The following is a 16720-nucleotide window of genomic DNA, read 5'->3' as shown; positions in this document are numbered from 1 at the left end:
TGGCTTTTACCACGATATTTTTTTACCCACCACCAAAGCTCAATATTCTCAAGATGTGGCATGTTCCTTATTGGACAATTAATAATTACGAATCTCCCTGCTATTTATTATTATTATATAGATATACTAGTTGACCCGACAGACGTTGTTCTGTACATAATAAATAAAATACTGTTTTTTATCAATTTGTCAATAATATTTCATAACATCAAGAATTATTTCGTAAAATATGCTCCCTGTTATAATAAAATTGTTTCAAAGCAGAACTGTCTAACCGTGCGTCATTAAATTCTCTCACAGTAAATATGTGCGTACAAAACAAATATTGGAAATAAAAATAATAATGGGTCCCAAAACGATAATATAAGATAAAACGACAATAAAAACTATCCTATCTCTCAAGTTGGACTAAACTGCACTCCATGAAGTAATTCCCATTAAAATCCGTTCATTAGTATAGTTATATAGCTGGCCCAGCAAACGTTGTATTGCCATATAAAGTAATAAAAAAATTAAATAATTAATATTTTTAGGGTATAAAAATAGATGACGACCGATTCTCAGACCTACCAAATATATCGTACATAAAATTTATGGTACTACAATAATCATTATATTCGATTGCCATATTGCAACTCTTTATGCGTGTCTGTGGACGGATTAGAATAATATTAAAATCGCGATACAAAAGTAAGTACGGTCTCGCACACCGTGACACGAGAATTTTATATATTAGACTAGCTGACCCGACAGACGTTGTTCTGTATATAATAAATAAAATAACATCAAGAATTATTTAGTAAAATATGCTCCCAGGTGTTATAATGTAATTGTTTTACAAACCGTGCGTCAATAAATTATCTCATAGAAAATATGTCTATACAAAACAAATACTGGAAATAAAAATAATTATGGCTCCCGAATCGAAATAAAAACCATCCAATCTCCCAAGTTGGACTAACCTGCAATCCATGAAGTAATCCCCATTAAAATCCGTTCATTAGTTTAGGAGTCCATCGCGGACAAACAACGTGTCATGTAATAGCTGACCCAGCAAACATTGTATTGCCGATATTAAAATGGCGATACAAAAGTAACTGTTGATCGTAGATGGGTGAAAATTTCAAGTTGTATGTATTTTTAGTGCTGACTCTCGTCAAACAAATTTAAAAAAAAATGTCAAAAAAATTAAAAAAAATATCGTGTGGACCAGCCTTAACATTTAGGGGGATGAAAAATAGATGTTGTCCGATTCTCAGACCTACCTAAATTTTAAGTGCATATTGCACTCAAAATTTAGGTATGATTTATATGATGAATATGGATGTTTGGTACCGAGTCATGGATGTTTATATGTATTTATGTATGTTAAAGTATTAAATATATCGTTGTCTTGTACCCACAGTACAGGCTATGCCTCGGTATAGGGCAAGATAATTTGTGTTTAAGTGTGTCAATATTATTATTTATGTAAATGTTAATAATGCCAATGAATTGTAAGCATTTTGTTCACATTGCTTGGCGGTATGCACGGCGTACCTGATACTTGTCGCACCAATCTATAAACTTGACGGGGTCCACCTCGCCCGACTTGAACTGCTTGATATCCCCGACGGCGTCCTTGAGCCGACACGCCAGAGTCACGCGCATCTCTCGCTCCACCATCGACAGCCACGAGTTGATCTTCGGGTTCTCCACCGTCGACACCGGCGACGTAAAGTACACCTAGACACAAAGTTATTATCATCATCCCACAATGACGCGTATATCCCATAGCGGTAGGCAGATATTATTGTGTGAAGCAGTTATGTTTAAGCTCGATGAGACTTGTATCTGATGAGACTAACATCTTACTTATGCCTCAAAGTGACGAGAACAATTGCGATGACGCTCAAAATTTTTTGGCTCATTCAAGAATCCTGTATGGCATTGTATTGTAATGGGCACGGCTAATACCTCCCATCACGTGAATGTCTTGCTCGTCACTTTGTTTAACAAAAAATGTGTTCGTTTATTAATCATAATGCACAATGAAGCCATAAACAGGAATTTGGCAGTATATTAAAGTATTCATGTAATTAATAATAAATACACATAGGTAATAGATATCTGTTTAGCAAAATAAATAAGCAGGTTTGTTGCATTGCTTGGCTCGTATGAAAGAATTGATGCGAGTGGAAGAAACCAGGGACCATATATAAGGGTCCATTATTTGACCAACCCGTCAAAAAGATTTAATAATATTGATTCCTTTACAATTCCTTTTGATGTCAGTAAAACCCCTTCGGAATCAAAACGTGCTCTGAGAGAGACGAAATGTAGTAAGAAACTCTCCAAGTATTTAAAGTAGTCTTTTAAAAAGGGTACTATTATTACATAATATTACATTAGAAGTTATAATAGTACAATACTATTTGTTTCTCTCTATTATAAGATAATCAAAAATGTTTTTGCAAAATTTGCTCAAAAAAAAAGTTGCTCATTATGATCACATAATTATTAATTTTCATTGACTTGTTTGGTGAGTATAGATCATTCCAAGCTCTAAATAAATCAATAATTCAGATAGTCTTATCAAATATAGCACCTCTTCGCCTTCCCGCGACGCGATACCGTTAATTATGGTATTGTCCTCGTTGAGAATGATGGCCGCAACACCAGCGAACATCTTCTTGAAGTGTTTCTGGAGGCGAGCTATGTTCTTGCTATTGCCAATTATCTCTAACAAGTCTTCATCACCCACGAAGTAGAATCTGAACACGGATATTAATTTATTGTAATTATTTTAACTAAATTTTTATTCTAATTAGTCCTGTAAGATGAACACTAAGAAATGTATGTTCTACTATAATATAACTAAATATTACGAATCTCCACTTTCCACATCCTTAGCTTTTTTAACTAGCTTTAAATCTATCAAAGAGAGTTTTTCTTTCCCGATTCTTATCCACGTCGTAGAATTTAAACCTAGATCAGCTTTGGTCAACATTCCCCTGATGAAATTTAGTTGCCATCAAAGAAATGGGTTAGACTGGCAATTTAGTTAGCATAGAAATAATATTTGAAACATTATTTCGTAATATTTCGCATCTAAAATTTGAATAAATAAAATGCCGCCTATTATTTCAGGTCAAATGTTGCTTATGTCAATGAACAAACAAAAAACAATAGCTTTCTATTTGCAAGCGAGTATGAAATTTAAATAAAACCTTTGATAAGTAACCTCTTTAGTTGCCATGTTTAGGAGTAAAAGGTCGTTCCATTTTAGATTACACAACAAATATGAGTTTACTATGTAATTTATTTGGCTGCGACAAGACATCATTTTTTTTGAACCGTTAAGGTTTATTCCTTTATTAAAACTAAAATATTTAGAATGGCTAAAACTAATATATAGCAAGCCAAATTAAATTGACACAAATACAAGTATATATTTGTTTGTGATAAAACTTGCAAAGAATATTTTTTTTGCAACTATAAGCTTCTCCAGGTACTCATACATACGGTTACGATACAGATCATATTGACACTAATGCCGCTTATAATAAAGTCGATCACCGCCGCACCGACCCTCACCTGGGGAAGCTGCTCCTCTCCCGCTCGAGGTACTCGCCGAGCGCCTTCTGTATCTTGCCGAGCAGGTCCGCGAGCCGCTCCAGCGAGCGCTGCACGCCCGGGATGTTCAGCACGTCCATCACCATCGGAGACTTGCTAACCTTCTTCATCAGACCTAAGAACTCCGAACTGCACCAAATAATATTATTATGTTATAAAAAATCATCATTCACAATCGACGTTTTATGATTTAGTAATCAGACATTTCGAAAAAAAGTACTAAAATATTATACTTAAAATATAGAATAAAATACTATAACGATTGCTTACATGCTCACATGCATATGCATATTGATGTCAACTGTTAGTGAATAGAAGTGAAAATTTCGGTTCAATCAGTTGATTCGTAATATGGCTTTCATATTCTCAAATGTTCCCGAATATAATAAGAATAAGCCATTAAAACTGCACTGTATTAGTCGAATATATAATTAATTCCGATGGCGCAGCGTATAGCCGTTTACAAATTTCGAGCAACATGGACTTTAAGCATACACAAATAATCAAAGTTAAATATGAATTGTTCCGCGATATATCATCATCACTTCAGCCAGTAGCTGTGGCTTTTGTATGGTTTGTGAACCAGCGGGTTCCTGCGACCTTTACTATGTCTACCTTACGGGACATCTACCAACTCCTTCATCCTACGACATAAAGACATCGTTTTGGCGCACTACCTTGCCCATTGCGATTTAGGCAGGGTGCGTTACCATGGTTTTACTACGGTTCTCATTTCTTCTGATTTGCTCTACATCACCCTAAAGATGGATGACCTTGAGCTTTATTATGACGCTCACGGTGATTTGGTACTTTATACTAACAACAATATATATAACATAATAACCCAAAGAAAAGAGAAGACATACTGCCTTCTCTTTTCATAGCTTGTATGTATTGTCAAGTTAAAGCAAGTGCTGATGATTACGAGCAGTTACCTGATGCTCTGGAAGCGGCTAGTCTCGACCGGCAGTAGGGTCTTGATATCAGCAGACCCGCTGAAGATGCCTTCGAGGTACACCCAGCGGCGCTGAACGTCGATCCACACGTCGAACAGTGCGTTGATGCGGTTCAATTTCTCCTCCCAGGTTAGTGCTTCCTCTTCAAACACCTATGAGAGTAATAAATACTTATATTTGTTTGATAAATATGTGACTGTTGATTTTTTACTATATTACATAACTCTCTAAAAAATGCTGTTACCACATATTGGTCAAAATATAAAATTGAGAAGCACAATAGGAAATTATATGCTGAATATACATCCAAGTACATATATCTTGGCAATAAGGCACAATAGGCCAACGCCGGTGGCTTTTGCGCCAAAACGCACCTGCATATCTTGCGGTTGTTCTCTGGACAAGGACACCCTATATTTTTTTCAAAATAGAGTAATTGAAACAAAGCTCCTATCTGTAAGTGACCTTAGTTGTTTTTTTTTAAAGCCTATTTCTGGGAATTAAAATGTAAATCCCCATAGTAACTGCTTGGTGTTATATTGAGCTTCCTAGGGAAATGAATATACCATAAAAAAGTCTACAACAAAATTGGCTTGATAGTTCAGACTTGAAGGAGTTACAGTCTTAATGTAGTCACTCCCACATTATAACACTGACTTAGATGAAAATTGAGTAAAATTACATTTGGTTCAACCTCAGATAATTTCATTCATCATTCTTTTGAGATTCATCTCTATTTTGAGCAATACATGCACATTTACACAAAGTGACATACAAATCGCGAGTCTAAGACGTAGCTTGTCACGCACACTAAAGTAACAAACCTATCGGCCTATCTAGACGCATAAATTATCGAAAGTGTAAACATAATACAGCAAACCTTATAATAAGGAGAAAGTTTCATGGCGGCGACACTGTTGATGTGCTCCTTCACTTTATTGAAGAGATCGTCCCAGCCGCGGATGATCTTGCACTTGTTCTGGTAGTTGATCAGGTCCAGCTCGTAGCTCTGCCAAGACTCGCGCACCTGGAAAGAAATTGTTTGAGTAAATTTACTTGGATTATGAGCAGTTTTTGAGTTCAAGTTAACAATAAACCTTGTCATTTCAGTTTGTTTGTTATTCATTAAAATAAGTTATTCCTGTGTAAATTTTAGCTCTAATTCATATAAAGTGGATCTTGCACTCTAATTATTTGTCTCATTTGGGGTACCATCTTCAATATAAGTAATAATTTAGCAATTATCACAGTTTCCAAAACAGACATAAAATATAATATTAATATCTTTGGTCAAAAATGTATGGATGACTGATTAAATTGTATTAAATTATTTTTATTGATAAGTGATCACCGGCGCTCTCATACGACACCAAGGAACAAAGGACACGGTTTGGCGCTTACCAATTTGAGGAACTCCTCAAGTGCCATCTCTCCCTGCGCGACACACACCACGTCCCGCACGGTGTGCTCGTTCCGCAGCAGGTCAGCGTCCCACACCTGGCCCAGGCTCAGCTCGGACAGGGCCCACTCCACCTTGAGCGCGCGGCACAGCTGCCGCCAGTGCCGCTCCTTCAGCGCATCCGACTTCAGCTCCACGATCAACATGTTCACCTGTGTTTAAACATCATACACGTAAAGTCCGCAGACACCGCAGTGGCATAGGATAACATTGTAAACCAACTTCTCAACATCAGCTATATATAAGGGTGGGGAAACATCATTCCTTTATTTTCCCTACGAGATCGAATCAGAAATGAGGAGATCCGTAGGAGAACCAAAGTCATCGACATAGCCCAGGTGGTTGCGAAACTGAAGTGGCAGTGGGCAGGGCACATAGCTTGACGGACAGATGGCTGTTGGGGCAGTAAAGTCTTCGAATTGGGATCACGTACCGGAAGACGTAGTGTTGGTAGGCTGGACCGACGATCTGGTAAAGATCGCCGGAATAGGTTGGATGAGGGCACCGCAGGACCGATCGTAATGGCGATCTTTGGGGGAGGCTTTTGTCCAACAGTGGAAGTCTACCGGCGGAAATAATGATATATCATGACAGTTCGCCTGCAGCGTCTGTTTGCATCTGGCAGCCGACTGTTATTAGTGTGCATGGACCACGCATAAACAGCGGGAATAATATAATATCCATAGCAGTCAACAATTTTTATAGCTTGTTGTTTGTTGTCTATATTCCCAAAGAGTACAAATTACATTTAACGCATGTATGCACTGGCAGGTCTACCAACTATCGGCCTTGTAGTGTGTGTTTGATTCGAACTGCGTCCATGGACTGACCAACAGATACTTCTCAACATAAAGGAAAGATATGATTTGTTTAATACTGATGCACAAATAATAATTGCGAGACGACTCGAGTCTCTTCGATATTCCTAGGGACGAGTGGTAAAACGCGTGGAAGTGATTGCATTGTAATAAAGTGTGTACTTTAGTGCATAAGACTATCATCTTGATATGGGCAGTAATCCTTTTTGGATTAATTGGGAGTTCTCAAATCATACCTTTGTGTAAGACTGCAGCAGTTTCCTCACATACTCGTAACTGTCGTACATGCGCAGTCGGGCGGGCAATTCCTTCAGCTCCGTCAACATTGCTTCTAATTGTTGCCTATAATAACATATAATAGTTTATCAATAATACTAGTATGCTCATATAATTGAACCTACATACCAAACTATAACCTTTTTCCGCTGTGTTTTCGGGTCAGTATTGCATAGTTATCAATAAGAAAACCCAGATACACTCCAAAAGATGCACAGCACATGCGATTTCTTCAGCGATGCAATAAAAAATTTAGTTGTGATCAGTTACCATCAGGTGACCCGACCGTGACCAGATGATTGTTTGTATTTATTGTATAAAAAAAAATCTTTGATAAATGTCAGAATAATATAATAAGCTTTCTCAAAATAACTGCATTCAAAATTAGTAATAACGATTGGATCTAGATAATGCGCAGCAGAAATACGGTACATAGTCTATCCATCAACATAAACAAATAATTTTTTAAGTGTATTAATCTTAAAGTTCTGATATTATTATACGTGTTTTAATTACATATTTAAAAATTATGTTATTTAAATGTGTGATAGTTACGTTAAAAAGCAGCTTATACTAATATAAAATATCCTCCTCCACATGAAATACCTAAGATTGAAATAATGAAGTATACCTCAGTTTCCTGGGCTGTACTGAGAGCCAGGGCTTGTCCCTGATGTCGTCGATCTGCGTCCAGATCTTGCTGAGCGAGGACCACACGCCGCGCAGGTCCTGCAACTCCTCGAGCGCGACCGTCATGCGCTCGTTGTTCGCTGAGCTCACTGTACACGTAAAATTAATTTATGTCAAAATTGCTCCCATATTGCCACTGTACTTTATATTTCTTTCAAATGAAGAATAACGGTTTTTAACCGACATCAAAAAAGGAGGTTATCAATTAGTCGGTATGTTTCTTTTACGTTTTTAATGATAACTCATTCATTATCATATCATAGAACCGTGAAAGCTACAATAGGTTCCAGACCTGTGTCGTGCAGCTCGAGCGCCTCCTTGGCCTTGGCCACGTTGTCGCGCTCGTCCTTGAGGCGCGCGTACCGCGCCTCCATGGCCGACAGGCGCGCCAGCGCGTCCTCGGGCCGCGTGCTGCCGTCCGTGGGCTTGCTGCGCTCCCACTCCGCCAGGAACTCATTCATTATCATATCATAGAACCGTGAAAGCTACAATAGGTTCCAGACCTGTGTCGTGCAGCTCGAGCGCCTCCTTGGCCTTGGCCACGTTGTCGCGCTCGTCCTTGAGGCGCGCGTACCGCGCCTCCATGGCCGACAGGCGCGCCAGCGCGTCCTCGGGCCGCGTGCTGCCGTCCGTGGGCTTGCTGCGCTCCCACTCCGCCAGGAACTCATTCATTATCATATCATAGAACCGTGAAAGCTACAATAGGTTCCAGACCTGTGTCGTGCAGCTCGAGCGCCTCCTTGGCCTTGGCCACGTTGTCGCGCTCGTCCTTGAGGCGCGCGTACCGCGCCTCCATGGCCGACAGGCGCGCCAGCGCGTCCTCGGGCCGCGTGCTGCCGTCCGTGGGCTTGCTGCGCTCCCACTCCGCCAGGAACTCATTCATTATCATATCATAGAACCGTGAAAGCTACAATAGGTTCCAGACCTGTGTCGTGCAGCTCGAGCGCCTCCTTGGCCTTGGCCACGTTGTCGCGCTCGTCCTTGAGGCGCGCGTACCGCGCCTCCATGGCCGACAGGCGCGCCAGCGCGTCCTCGGGCCGCGTGCTGCCGTCCGTGGGCTTGCTGCGCTCCCACTCCGCCAGGAACTCGCCCGTGCGCGCCTCTACCGCCTTGTCCTCTGCCACGATCTTCTGTTGCAGCGACGCCACCTGTTAACGGACCAGAGATTATTCCCAAGAGGTAGAGAAGAGTTTTTGACTTTCAATAAGAAATTTCATATTTCCTAATAGAATAAAAATATTTGAATTTAATACAGTGAGTAAGCAGAAGCATTAGTATTGCCCTTACCGAACATGCATTTCGCCCCGAGAGCATCCCTATTTATGGCCTAGGTTCAGGCTAACATAATTGCATATAAACTTATATATGACTATAAGCCGACAACCTTTGCATCACAGACAGACTCGAATTACAAAAAACACAAAATACACCTTTTATATATGTTTTGATTGGCTGAGTAATCTGTCATATTTTATGGCCCCTTTACTGAAATTAGTAATGTCCTTTGAGTGAATTCATATTGTCCTAAATTGGCCTGATACATTGTGGAGCGAACTACATTTGCTCAGAATGTTCATCTTATCCAAAACAGATTCTATATCTGAGAAAGCCTTTTTGTATAGTATACAGGATCGTATTTCTGCTTTAAGAGCACGTTCTCAATATGATTTTTATCAAAAACTAAAAGAATTGTTTTTTCCCTTAATTTTCTTCTAGTGCTGTTTGGTTCATAAAATCCTACAATTAGATATTATGTATAATATTAGATTATTTCTGATACAGTTCGGCAGCCCAAAGAAAATAATGTTTCAATGGTAGATCTTTCTGCAGCTTTCTTCACTAGTGAGTCAGATAAATCACCACCTTTGTCAACCCGAATATTTAGTGCTGTATATTATATTATACGGCCGCCTTATTAAAAATGATTTACGTACGTTTAAGCGATTAATGTATGTTAACCTGAAGAAACATGTTAATTATTTTTTATCATTATTTGTCTATGCCGATAGTTAACTAACATGTTAGATAAATAAACATTTTTAAAATTATTCAAAATATTACAAACCTGAGTTTGTATGGAAGAATCTTTCCTACGCATGATTTCGTTGAAAGCGCTCCATTCTCCTTCAATATTGTCCACGTGCAGCCAGTTAGTTGGGAATTGGAATCTGTAATAATAATTATTGCATTTTGTGACTGTCAAAAATCTTCACGATTTTTTACAATGTATAGCATTGTTTTGGGTCGTCAATATTGCTATGGTAATATTTATTTGAATACTACATGAATATCATAAGTACCTTTGTCTTTCCAGAATCCTTTGCGCCTCCCTGTACACGTCAACCTGCTTCTCCCACGCCAGCACTTCCCTCTTCAGCTGCTGGACGTATGTTATGAGCGACACTGCATCGCTAGTCGATGCCGCCTCTGTTTACGAATGAGAACAATTCTGGTTAGATTGAACACTCAAGTAGTTTCTTACGGATCCTTAGATTTAATGGTTAAAAATTATAAGATATTGATTGTTTAATCTTTAATATGTGCTAGTGATAATTTACAATATATTTTTTCAACATGATTATTACAACACACTACTGGTTGAACATTTATTGATAGAAACGGTTTCATGCTTGCTTTTTTAATTTCATGATTCACAATGAAAAAAGCAAAGGCAAGTTAACCATACAGCCAAGAAAATATTGTGTATTTCAAAGAAAGTACATGAAGGAGGTAGTTACGTCACCTATGGTCTGCTGCTCCAGCTGGCCGCGCGACTTGGCCAGCCGACCGTGGAACTGCACCATCTCTCCGGCCAATAGCGCTCCAAACTTGCCCAGCACCTCCTTGTGCCACGCGTCGTATTTAAGTGCCACCTTGCTCTGTACGCGCGCGAAGTCGATCACCACGGGCCCGTACTCGCGCCGTGTGTCCGACGTATCGAAGGTCGTTCGCGATTTCCTGTCAAACCGCAACAATATATTATGATTAATTAATAAAACCTCCTGTGCCCAGGATTTTTTTTATGAAAGTAAGGGACGAGACGAGCAGGACGTTCAGCTGGTGGTAATTGATACGCCCTGCCCATTTCAATGCAGTGCCGTTCAGGATTCTTGAAAAACCCAATAATTCTGAGCGGCACTACAATTGCGCTCGTCATCTTGAGACATAAGATGTTAAGTCTCATTTGGCCAATATTTTCACTAGCTACGGCGCCCCTCAGGCCGAAACACAGTAATGTTTACACGTAACTGTTTACAACAGACAAAAGAGCCGGTAATAATTAATTATGATATCACATTTCTTCTTTTAAAGGATAAATGACAAACAAATATAATAAAACTTACTTTATGTCATTGAGACACTTGATCCACAGGGAGATATCTTCACCCAGACGACCATACAAGCTTTCAGGCTGCAGATCCCACAAGGCTTGATAACTGTCAAACATAATATCATTTCAGGAATTTTATATAATGGATGAGATCCTCAGTTGTATTTCAATAAACACAGTATAATTTTATAAATTTTAGTATTCATTTGGGTAGTAAGTATTTATTATAACCGCCCATTGGAACAGGGACGATCAAGGAATTGCCATCAGTTTGTAAACAGTACTATTGATTTATAAAGGTACTCCCACACTGCTGTTATAAAATGTTTTCATGTAAGGTAATGTTGTAAGCACTTCTAAACAAAATTGTTTGATAACAAATTGTAACAAATAAGATATTTGTTATACCTTGTTTGTAAACATGTTGTATACAGAAGACAGCAGAGTAGGGAGGGGAGGGGCCTGTTCTATCATGTTTCCAAATGTTATAAAACGTTTGTAAGCATCTTCATCAGTGTAATCTATACTAATATTATAAAGCTGCAGTGTTTGTTTGTTTGTTTGAACGCGCTAATCTCTGGTACTACTGGTCCGATTTGAATGATTCTTTCAGTGTTGGGTAGTCCATTTATCGAGGAAGGCTATAGGCTATGTTTTTTTTTTCAAAATTAGGGATCCGTAATAAAATTGCTATTTTGTAACACAATCGAAAACCTATTTTTGCGTGCGCTGCAAAAACTATTGACAATAAAACAAAATGATGTACAGGCTATAATATAGGCAATATTTTATTACTTATAAAACTATCGCGTGAATTATACTTTATATGGCAAAACAATGTTTGCCGGGTCAGCTAGTATATATAATATAACAAGTAATTATGTTTGAAAATGTTTATAAGCATTTTATAACAGGAGTGTGGGAGCACCATTAAGTTTGCGTAACATCATTCCGATGGCGTCTTGTCACGCTATCAATGCGCGGAGATTATAAAATTGTGTTAAGATTGCATTAATGCAATGCGTGTGAATAATCTTTTATCTTTTTTAATTTTATTTTGTTTTCATCTTTAATAATAATAAGTAAGTAGTATTATTTAATACCTAATGATAAAATTTATTGTTCATTAAGGTGTTTTTACCTTTTATATTAAATTATTTTATTAAAATTTAAAATATGACAATGTAATATTTATGATTTTAATAATTTTTATACACTTATGTTTCTAGTAAGCATTTAAAAGTAGTTTAGTTACCGGAGCCACTTGTCCACGTAGTCGCGCACTTCCGAGATCTTCATCTCGATGGCGCCGTACGCCTTCTCGAGCGGCGCCGATCCTCCCGGCAGCTTGGTGAGTAGCGTACGGTAGGTCACGGTCTGTGCGGGGGACACGCCCACTTGGTACCTGACACAAACATCACCTTTCTTTCACACTTTTTGCGGCTTGTATCAAATTGAAGACTAATTATCGATTTAATGTATGCACGTCGGACTAAAAACCCCAACTGGTTGATAGGGACTTACTATGGTAATCAATCATATTGATAAAAACTACACAATTATATAGACTTTAGCGCCTACTCCAATTTATAGTATGAATTTGATCAACAGCTCATTGTGAATGACGAAAAATGAAATGAATGATAGCCTATGAAATAGGCTTGATATGATTTATTTATACTGGCAAAGAAATAGAGCTGCGTAGACATCTGATCCGAATGATGAACGAACCGTGCACTCTCCAAGCGGTGCTGGCTGGTGACGATGGCCTGCCACGCGAACATCTGCCTCATGAGCTGGAAGCGCGCCTCCTCCAGCGAGGGGAACAGGTACATTTGCTGGTTCGTGATACGAACTTCGTGCACCACGCAAGCGATCTGCGACACACACTATATTATTAAGATCTTATGAATAGATTAAAATTAATGTTGTGTAAAATGGAATCACAATACAACATTGGTACTTCATCAGCTTCTACTCGCGTCAACTCTTTTATGCAAGCTATCTATCTTATTTTAGCTTCTCTTTGAAAGAGGTCAGTCTTGTTCAGTGCAGTGATCAAGCATTCCTAACATTTCCAGTCACACTCAATGTTTAAAATTCTGTACTGGAATCCAACCTCTTTACATAAACAAACAACCTTAAACATTTTTGCTTCTCAATAACTGTCATTACGTCTCCTACTATAATTGAAGAAAACTGGAAAATATAATCTATGATAAAAAAATCTAATTAGATATTATTTAATTACATAACAATTAAATAGATACATGAACAAATTGTGATTGTTGACGCATTGCATGTACTCTTACCTCTGGTTCTCCTCCCGGCTTGTGTGTGGTCTCGGTAGGTGAGTACGTGTCCATCGAGAGATCCTTCTCGTTGACCTTGCCCAGCAGTGCAGCGGTCCATGCTTCCAGACCAGCCTGCAGCCGACCCGCCAGGCTCTTCTCTACCTGTCATGGTCACCCACTCATGTTTAACCTTTCATCATTGATTATCTTAATATTAAAAATATTTCTTGATACTAAACAGCAGCAGCTTTATTCTAAATGCTTAAGAATGTTTACATGATAATTATTTATGACAAATATTTCAAAATATTCTATATTGTATGTATTATGTGGCGAAAGTTCATTAGGTATCTAGGTAGGTAGACAGGTAGCTTATGTTAGCAGTAACTTAGTTTATTCTACATTAATTTTAAATAATTGAGTAACAAAATCACCCGCGGAAGGGTCCAATTGTTTATTTATATTTTTATTAGGGACGTCCAATAAGATTTAAATCTGCCATTTTAAATTGCACAAAGTTGAATCCAATCGACTACTTAAAAGAAGTAAATCCAATCTAGTCATATATTACGTCATTAAATAATAAGGTAACATAGGCAAATCGTCTACCAACACGAAATTATGGTAACGTTTCAAATTTTATCGTAAGGCACTAAATTACGTATTTTATTCGATTTAACGGACTGTTCAAACAATGGAATAGCGTCACTATTCCATTGTTTGTCTAAATAATTTAAATATAAGTAACAAATGATTACTAACTTCCTCATCGAGCCGCTGCACCCACACATGCAGGTTGCTGTACTGCTTCAAGGACAGCTCGTCGATGGCCTTCTGCAGCCGGTTTAAGATCTCCGCCAGACTCTGCGCCGCGTACTGGCAGGTCTCCAGCGAGCGCACGTCCACCGATATCTGCTCTTCCACTGACAGTAGATCTTCAACCTGATTGATGTAAAGTAAAAGTAGTAGTGAAACATAAGAACAGCTTGTCATGTTCAAAATAATATGAATTATAAACTTTTTGAATGATATGGATTGATGCTTTTAGTCTACTATATCTGAACTAATTCTTTTAAACAGAATATATGATAATAATAGTGTTGTTCGTCATTATGGTTATATCTTACCTTAATGTGGAAAGTTATGGTTCTATTAAGTAAAATACTGTGACACTGTCACTGACATTATGTTAAGTAAGTTACCTTCTCTTGGAACATCAAAACCACTTCACTCAGCTTCTGCACATAGGGGTCCAACTTGTAGGATTCCCACACCAGGGCCATACCCTCGGACACCTGGTTCAAGACATCCCGACGAAGACCCGCCACAAGGGGAATTATCGAAGCTTTGTCGCGAATCTACATCAAAATTGAAGATATTAATAAGATAACAGAAATATATTTCTAAAAAGACAATTTAAATAAACAAGCATAGTAAAACATTACAAAATTTAGCATTAAATTTTTGCAACATATTTTAATTCGATGTTGAATCATTTAATTACTTGCAAAGTTTTTCATGGCACTTCAGACACAACAATATCTATGGCATCTAGATATGTTTTAGATATGTCACATTTTATTTTATGTCTAAAATATTATTATATATTATTATATAAAATATTATTATTTTGATTTCTAATAAAAATAAATTCAAACTGCAATGAGTTATTGGTGTTAAATGGGAGGACACACTGAAACATTTTTTATAATAAGCAAATTGCCAACCACACTTTCTGGGTGATAGTGTACGGTATTGTATGATAATGAATGATAAACTGATAGAATATAATATGTATTATGTACTAAGAAGCTGATTTACAGTTTGATATATTGACTCTGCACTGTGCTATAGATCGCGCGGAGTGCTGGAGGTCTACTCGCAAAATCTACAACGATACATTCGGAACGATACGACAATAATTCGAATATATCGCAACTATCTTACTCTAACAAATGTTCGAATTCCTTATCGTTTATCGTTACCATAGACTAATATTTAGATTTTTTTAAGATGTTAGTGTGAATGAAATATGTTCAAACCTAAACATTATCTGTGCTATGTCACTGTCAAGTGTCAAAAGTCAAAACATAGTTTAGGCGCTAAGGACCATGTCAGGCTCTGCACCACCAATTTGGTATTATTTACACATAATATAAATGTTGAAAAAATATGAAATAAATATAATATGACCATTTAAAATTGAATAAATAATACAAAACTTGCGGAAAGTAAAATGTAAAAAAAAGTAACTCAACCCTTCTCGTCGACTTCCTATTTCTCAGGCGGCCATTTGCATTATTTCTACGCATAAACGATCAACAAAATGACTTAAATGACTTAGTAGTAAAAAAATCCTGTTGAATAGTAAATCACGTATAATCATTTCAATAATATTTATAAAGTATGTATATTGTATGGCAAATATATCTATACAACTTGAAACGATAATAGCATCGACAGCCTAGAAGGTGTCGTTGAGATTATCGTAAAAGTGACGTTTGATTATTTGTGAAATTCGAATATTCGTCTCTGACATTTTCAACTAAGAGTAGGGTTACGACCGATAATATCGAATAATGTTTCGTTCGTTCAATCATCGTTTCGACATTGATTACGATGTAACTAAGAGTAGGATTCGACACGACTAATGCGACGATTTATCGACTATCGATTTTAGGCGTAGGCCCCCTGTATTGGACTACTGAATGTTAGAAATATATTAAGTTTTATAACGAATGTGTTTCGCTATAACTATTGATTTGTGTGAGTTTGTTCGTACAGATAGTTTGCCAGTAGTATAGTACCGTTTGCAAACTTACAGCTGCGAACTGACGTCATATACTAAATATGTTATTTTAATATATTAATAAATATTTTATTGTATCACGAGGTTCCATACTCAACTAAACGTGGGGGTTTATAACGCTGATTGGTCGTGTGCGTGTGAAATAAGTAAGAATAAGATCTTCTGATAAGCCACTCAAAAATGATTACATACTTAGAAGCTGAAAACACTAAGATTTATAAACACACAAGCAGATAAAGCAGAGTAGTTCAAAATATTAGACATAAAATAATATTTTACATATCACATACTTGTCACATCTGTATTCACTACATGATATTCTAGTACATTATAAACAATAAAAATGTTTCCACGTTGCGCGATACAAAATTCTTGATCAAAGAAAAAATAGACGCTCTTGGCGATCTCATGTTTTTTGTGAAAATGTTACTGCGTTCCAAAATTTATAAAACAAGTTCTCCTTTTCAAGATC

General features: G+C 37.5%; 1 protein-coding gene across 5 annotated transcripts in view; it reads right to left on the bottom strand.

The window, feature by feature from the left end:
* The window catches only part of LOC126967435 (dynein heavy chain, cytoplasmic), a 104214-nt gene that overhangs the window by 68559 nt on the left and 18935 nt on the right, over positions 1 to 16720 (bottom strand). For all 5 annotated transcript variants that reach the window (XM_050811893.1, XM_050811891.1, XM_050811895.1 and 2 more), the window contains 18 exons: positions 14642 to 14797; positions 14202 to 14381; positions 13458 to 13601; positions 12877 to 13022; positions 12401 to 12550; positions 11159 to 11251; positions 10558 to 10772; positions 10115 to 10241; positions 9880 to 9982; positions 8740 to 8962; positions 7756 to 7903; positions 7085 to 7190; positions 5973 to 6182; positions 5452 to 5598; positions 4551 to 4723; positions 3577 to 3744; positions 2588 to 2753; positions 1540 to 1725 (listed from right to left, as the gene is read on the bottom strand). In XM_050811893.1, the coding sequence (XP_050667850.1) occupies positions 1540 to 1725; positions 2588 to 2753; positions 3577 to 3744; positions 4551 to 4723; positions 5452 to 5598; positions 5973 to 6182; positions 7085 to 7190; positions 7756 to 7903; positions 8740 to 8962; positions 9880 to 9982; positions 10115 to 10241; positions 10558 to 10772; positions 11159 to 11251; positions 12401 to 12550; positions 12877 to 13022; positions 13458 to 13601; positions 14202 to 14381; positions 14642 to 14797 (2841 nt within the window). The remainder of the gene's footprint in view (positions 1 to 1539; positions 1726 to 2587; positions 2754 to 3576; positions 3745 to 4550; positions 4724 to 5451; positions 5599 to 5972; positions 6183 to 7084; positions 7191 to 7755; positions 7904 to 8739; positions 8963 to 9879; positions 9983 to 10114; positions 10242 to 10557; positions 10773 to 11158; positions 11252 to 12400; positions 12551 to 12876; positions 13023 to 13457; positions 13602 to 14201; positions 14382 to 14641; positions 14798 to 16720) is intronic.

This window comes from Leptidea sinapis, chromosome 13, assembly GCF_905404315.1.
Source record: "Leptidea sinapis chromosome 13, ilLepSina1.1, whole genome shotgun sequence".
Lineage (NCBI taxonomy): Eukaryota > Metazoa > Arthropoda > Insecta > Lepidoptera > Pieridae > Leptidea > Leptidea sinapis.
This window is presented reverse-complemented; position numbering and strand designations above follow the sequence as displayed.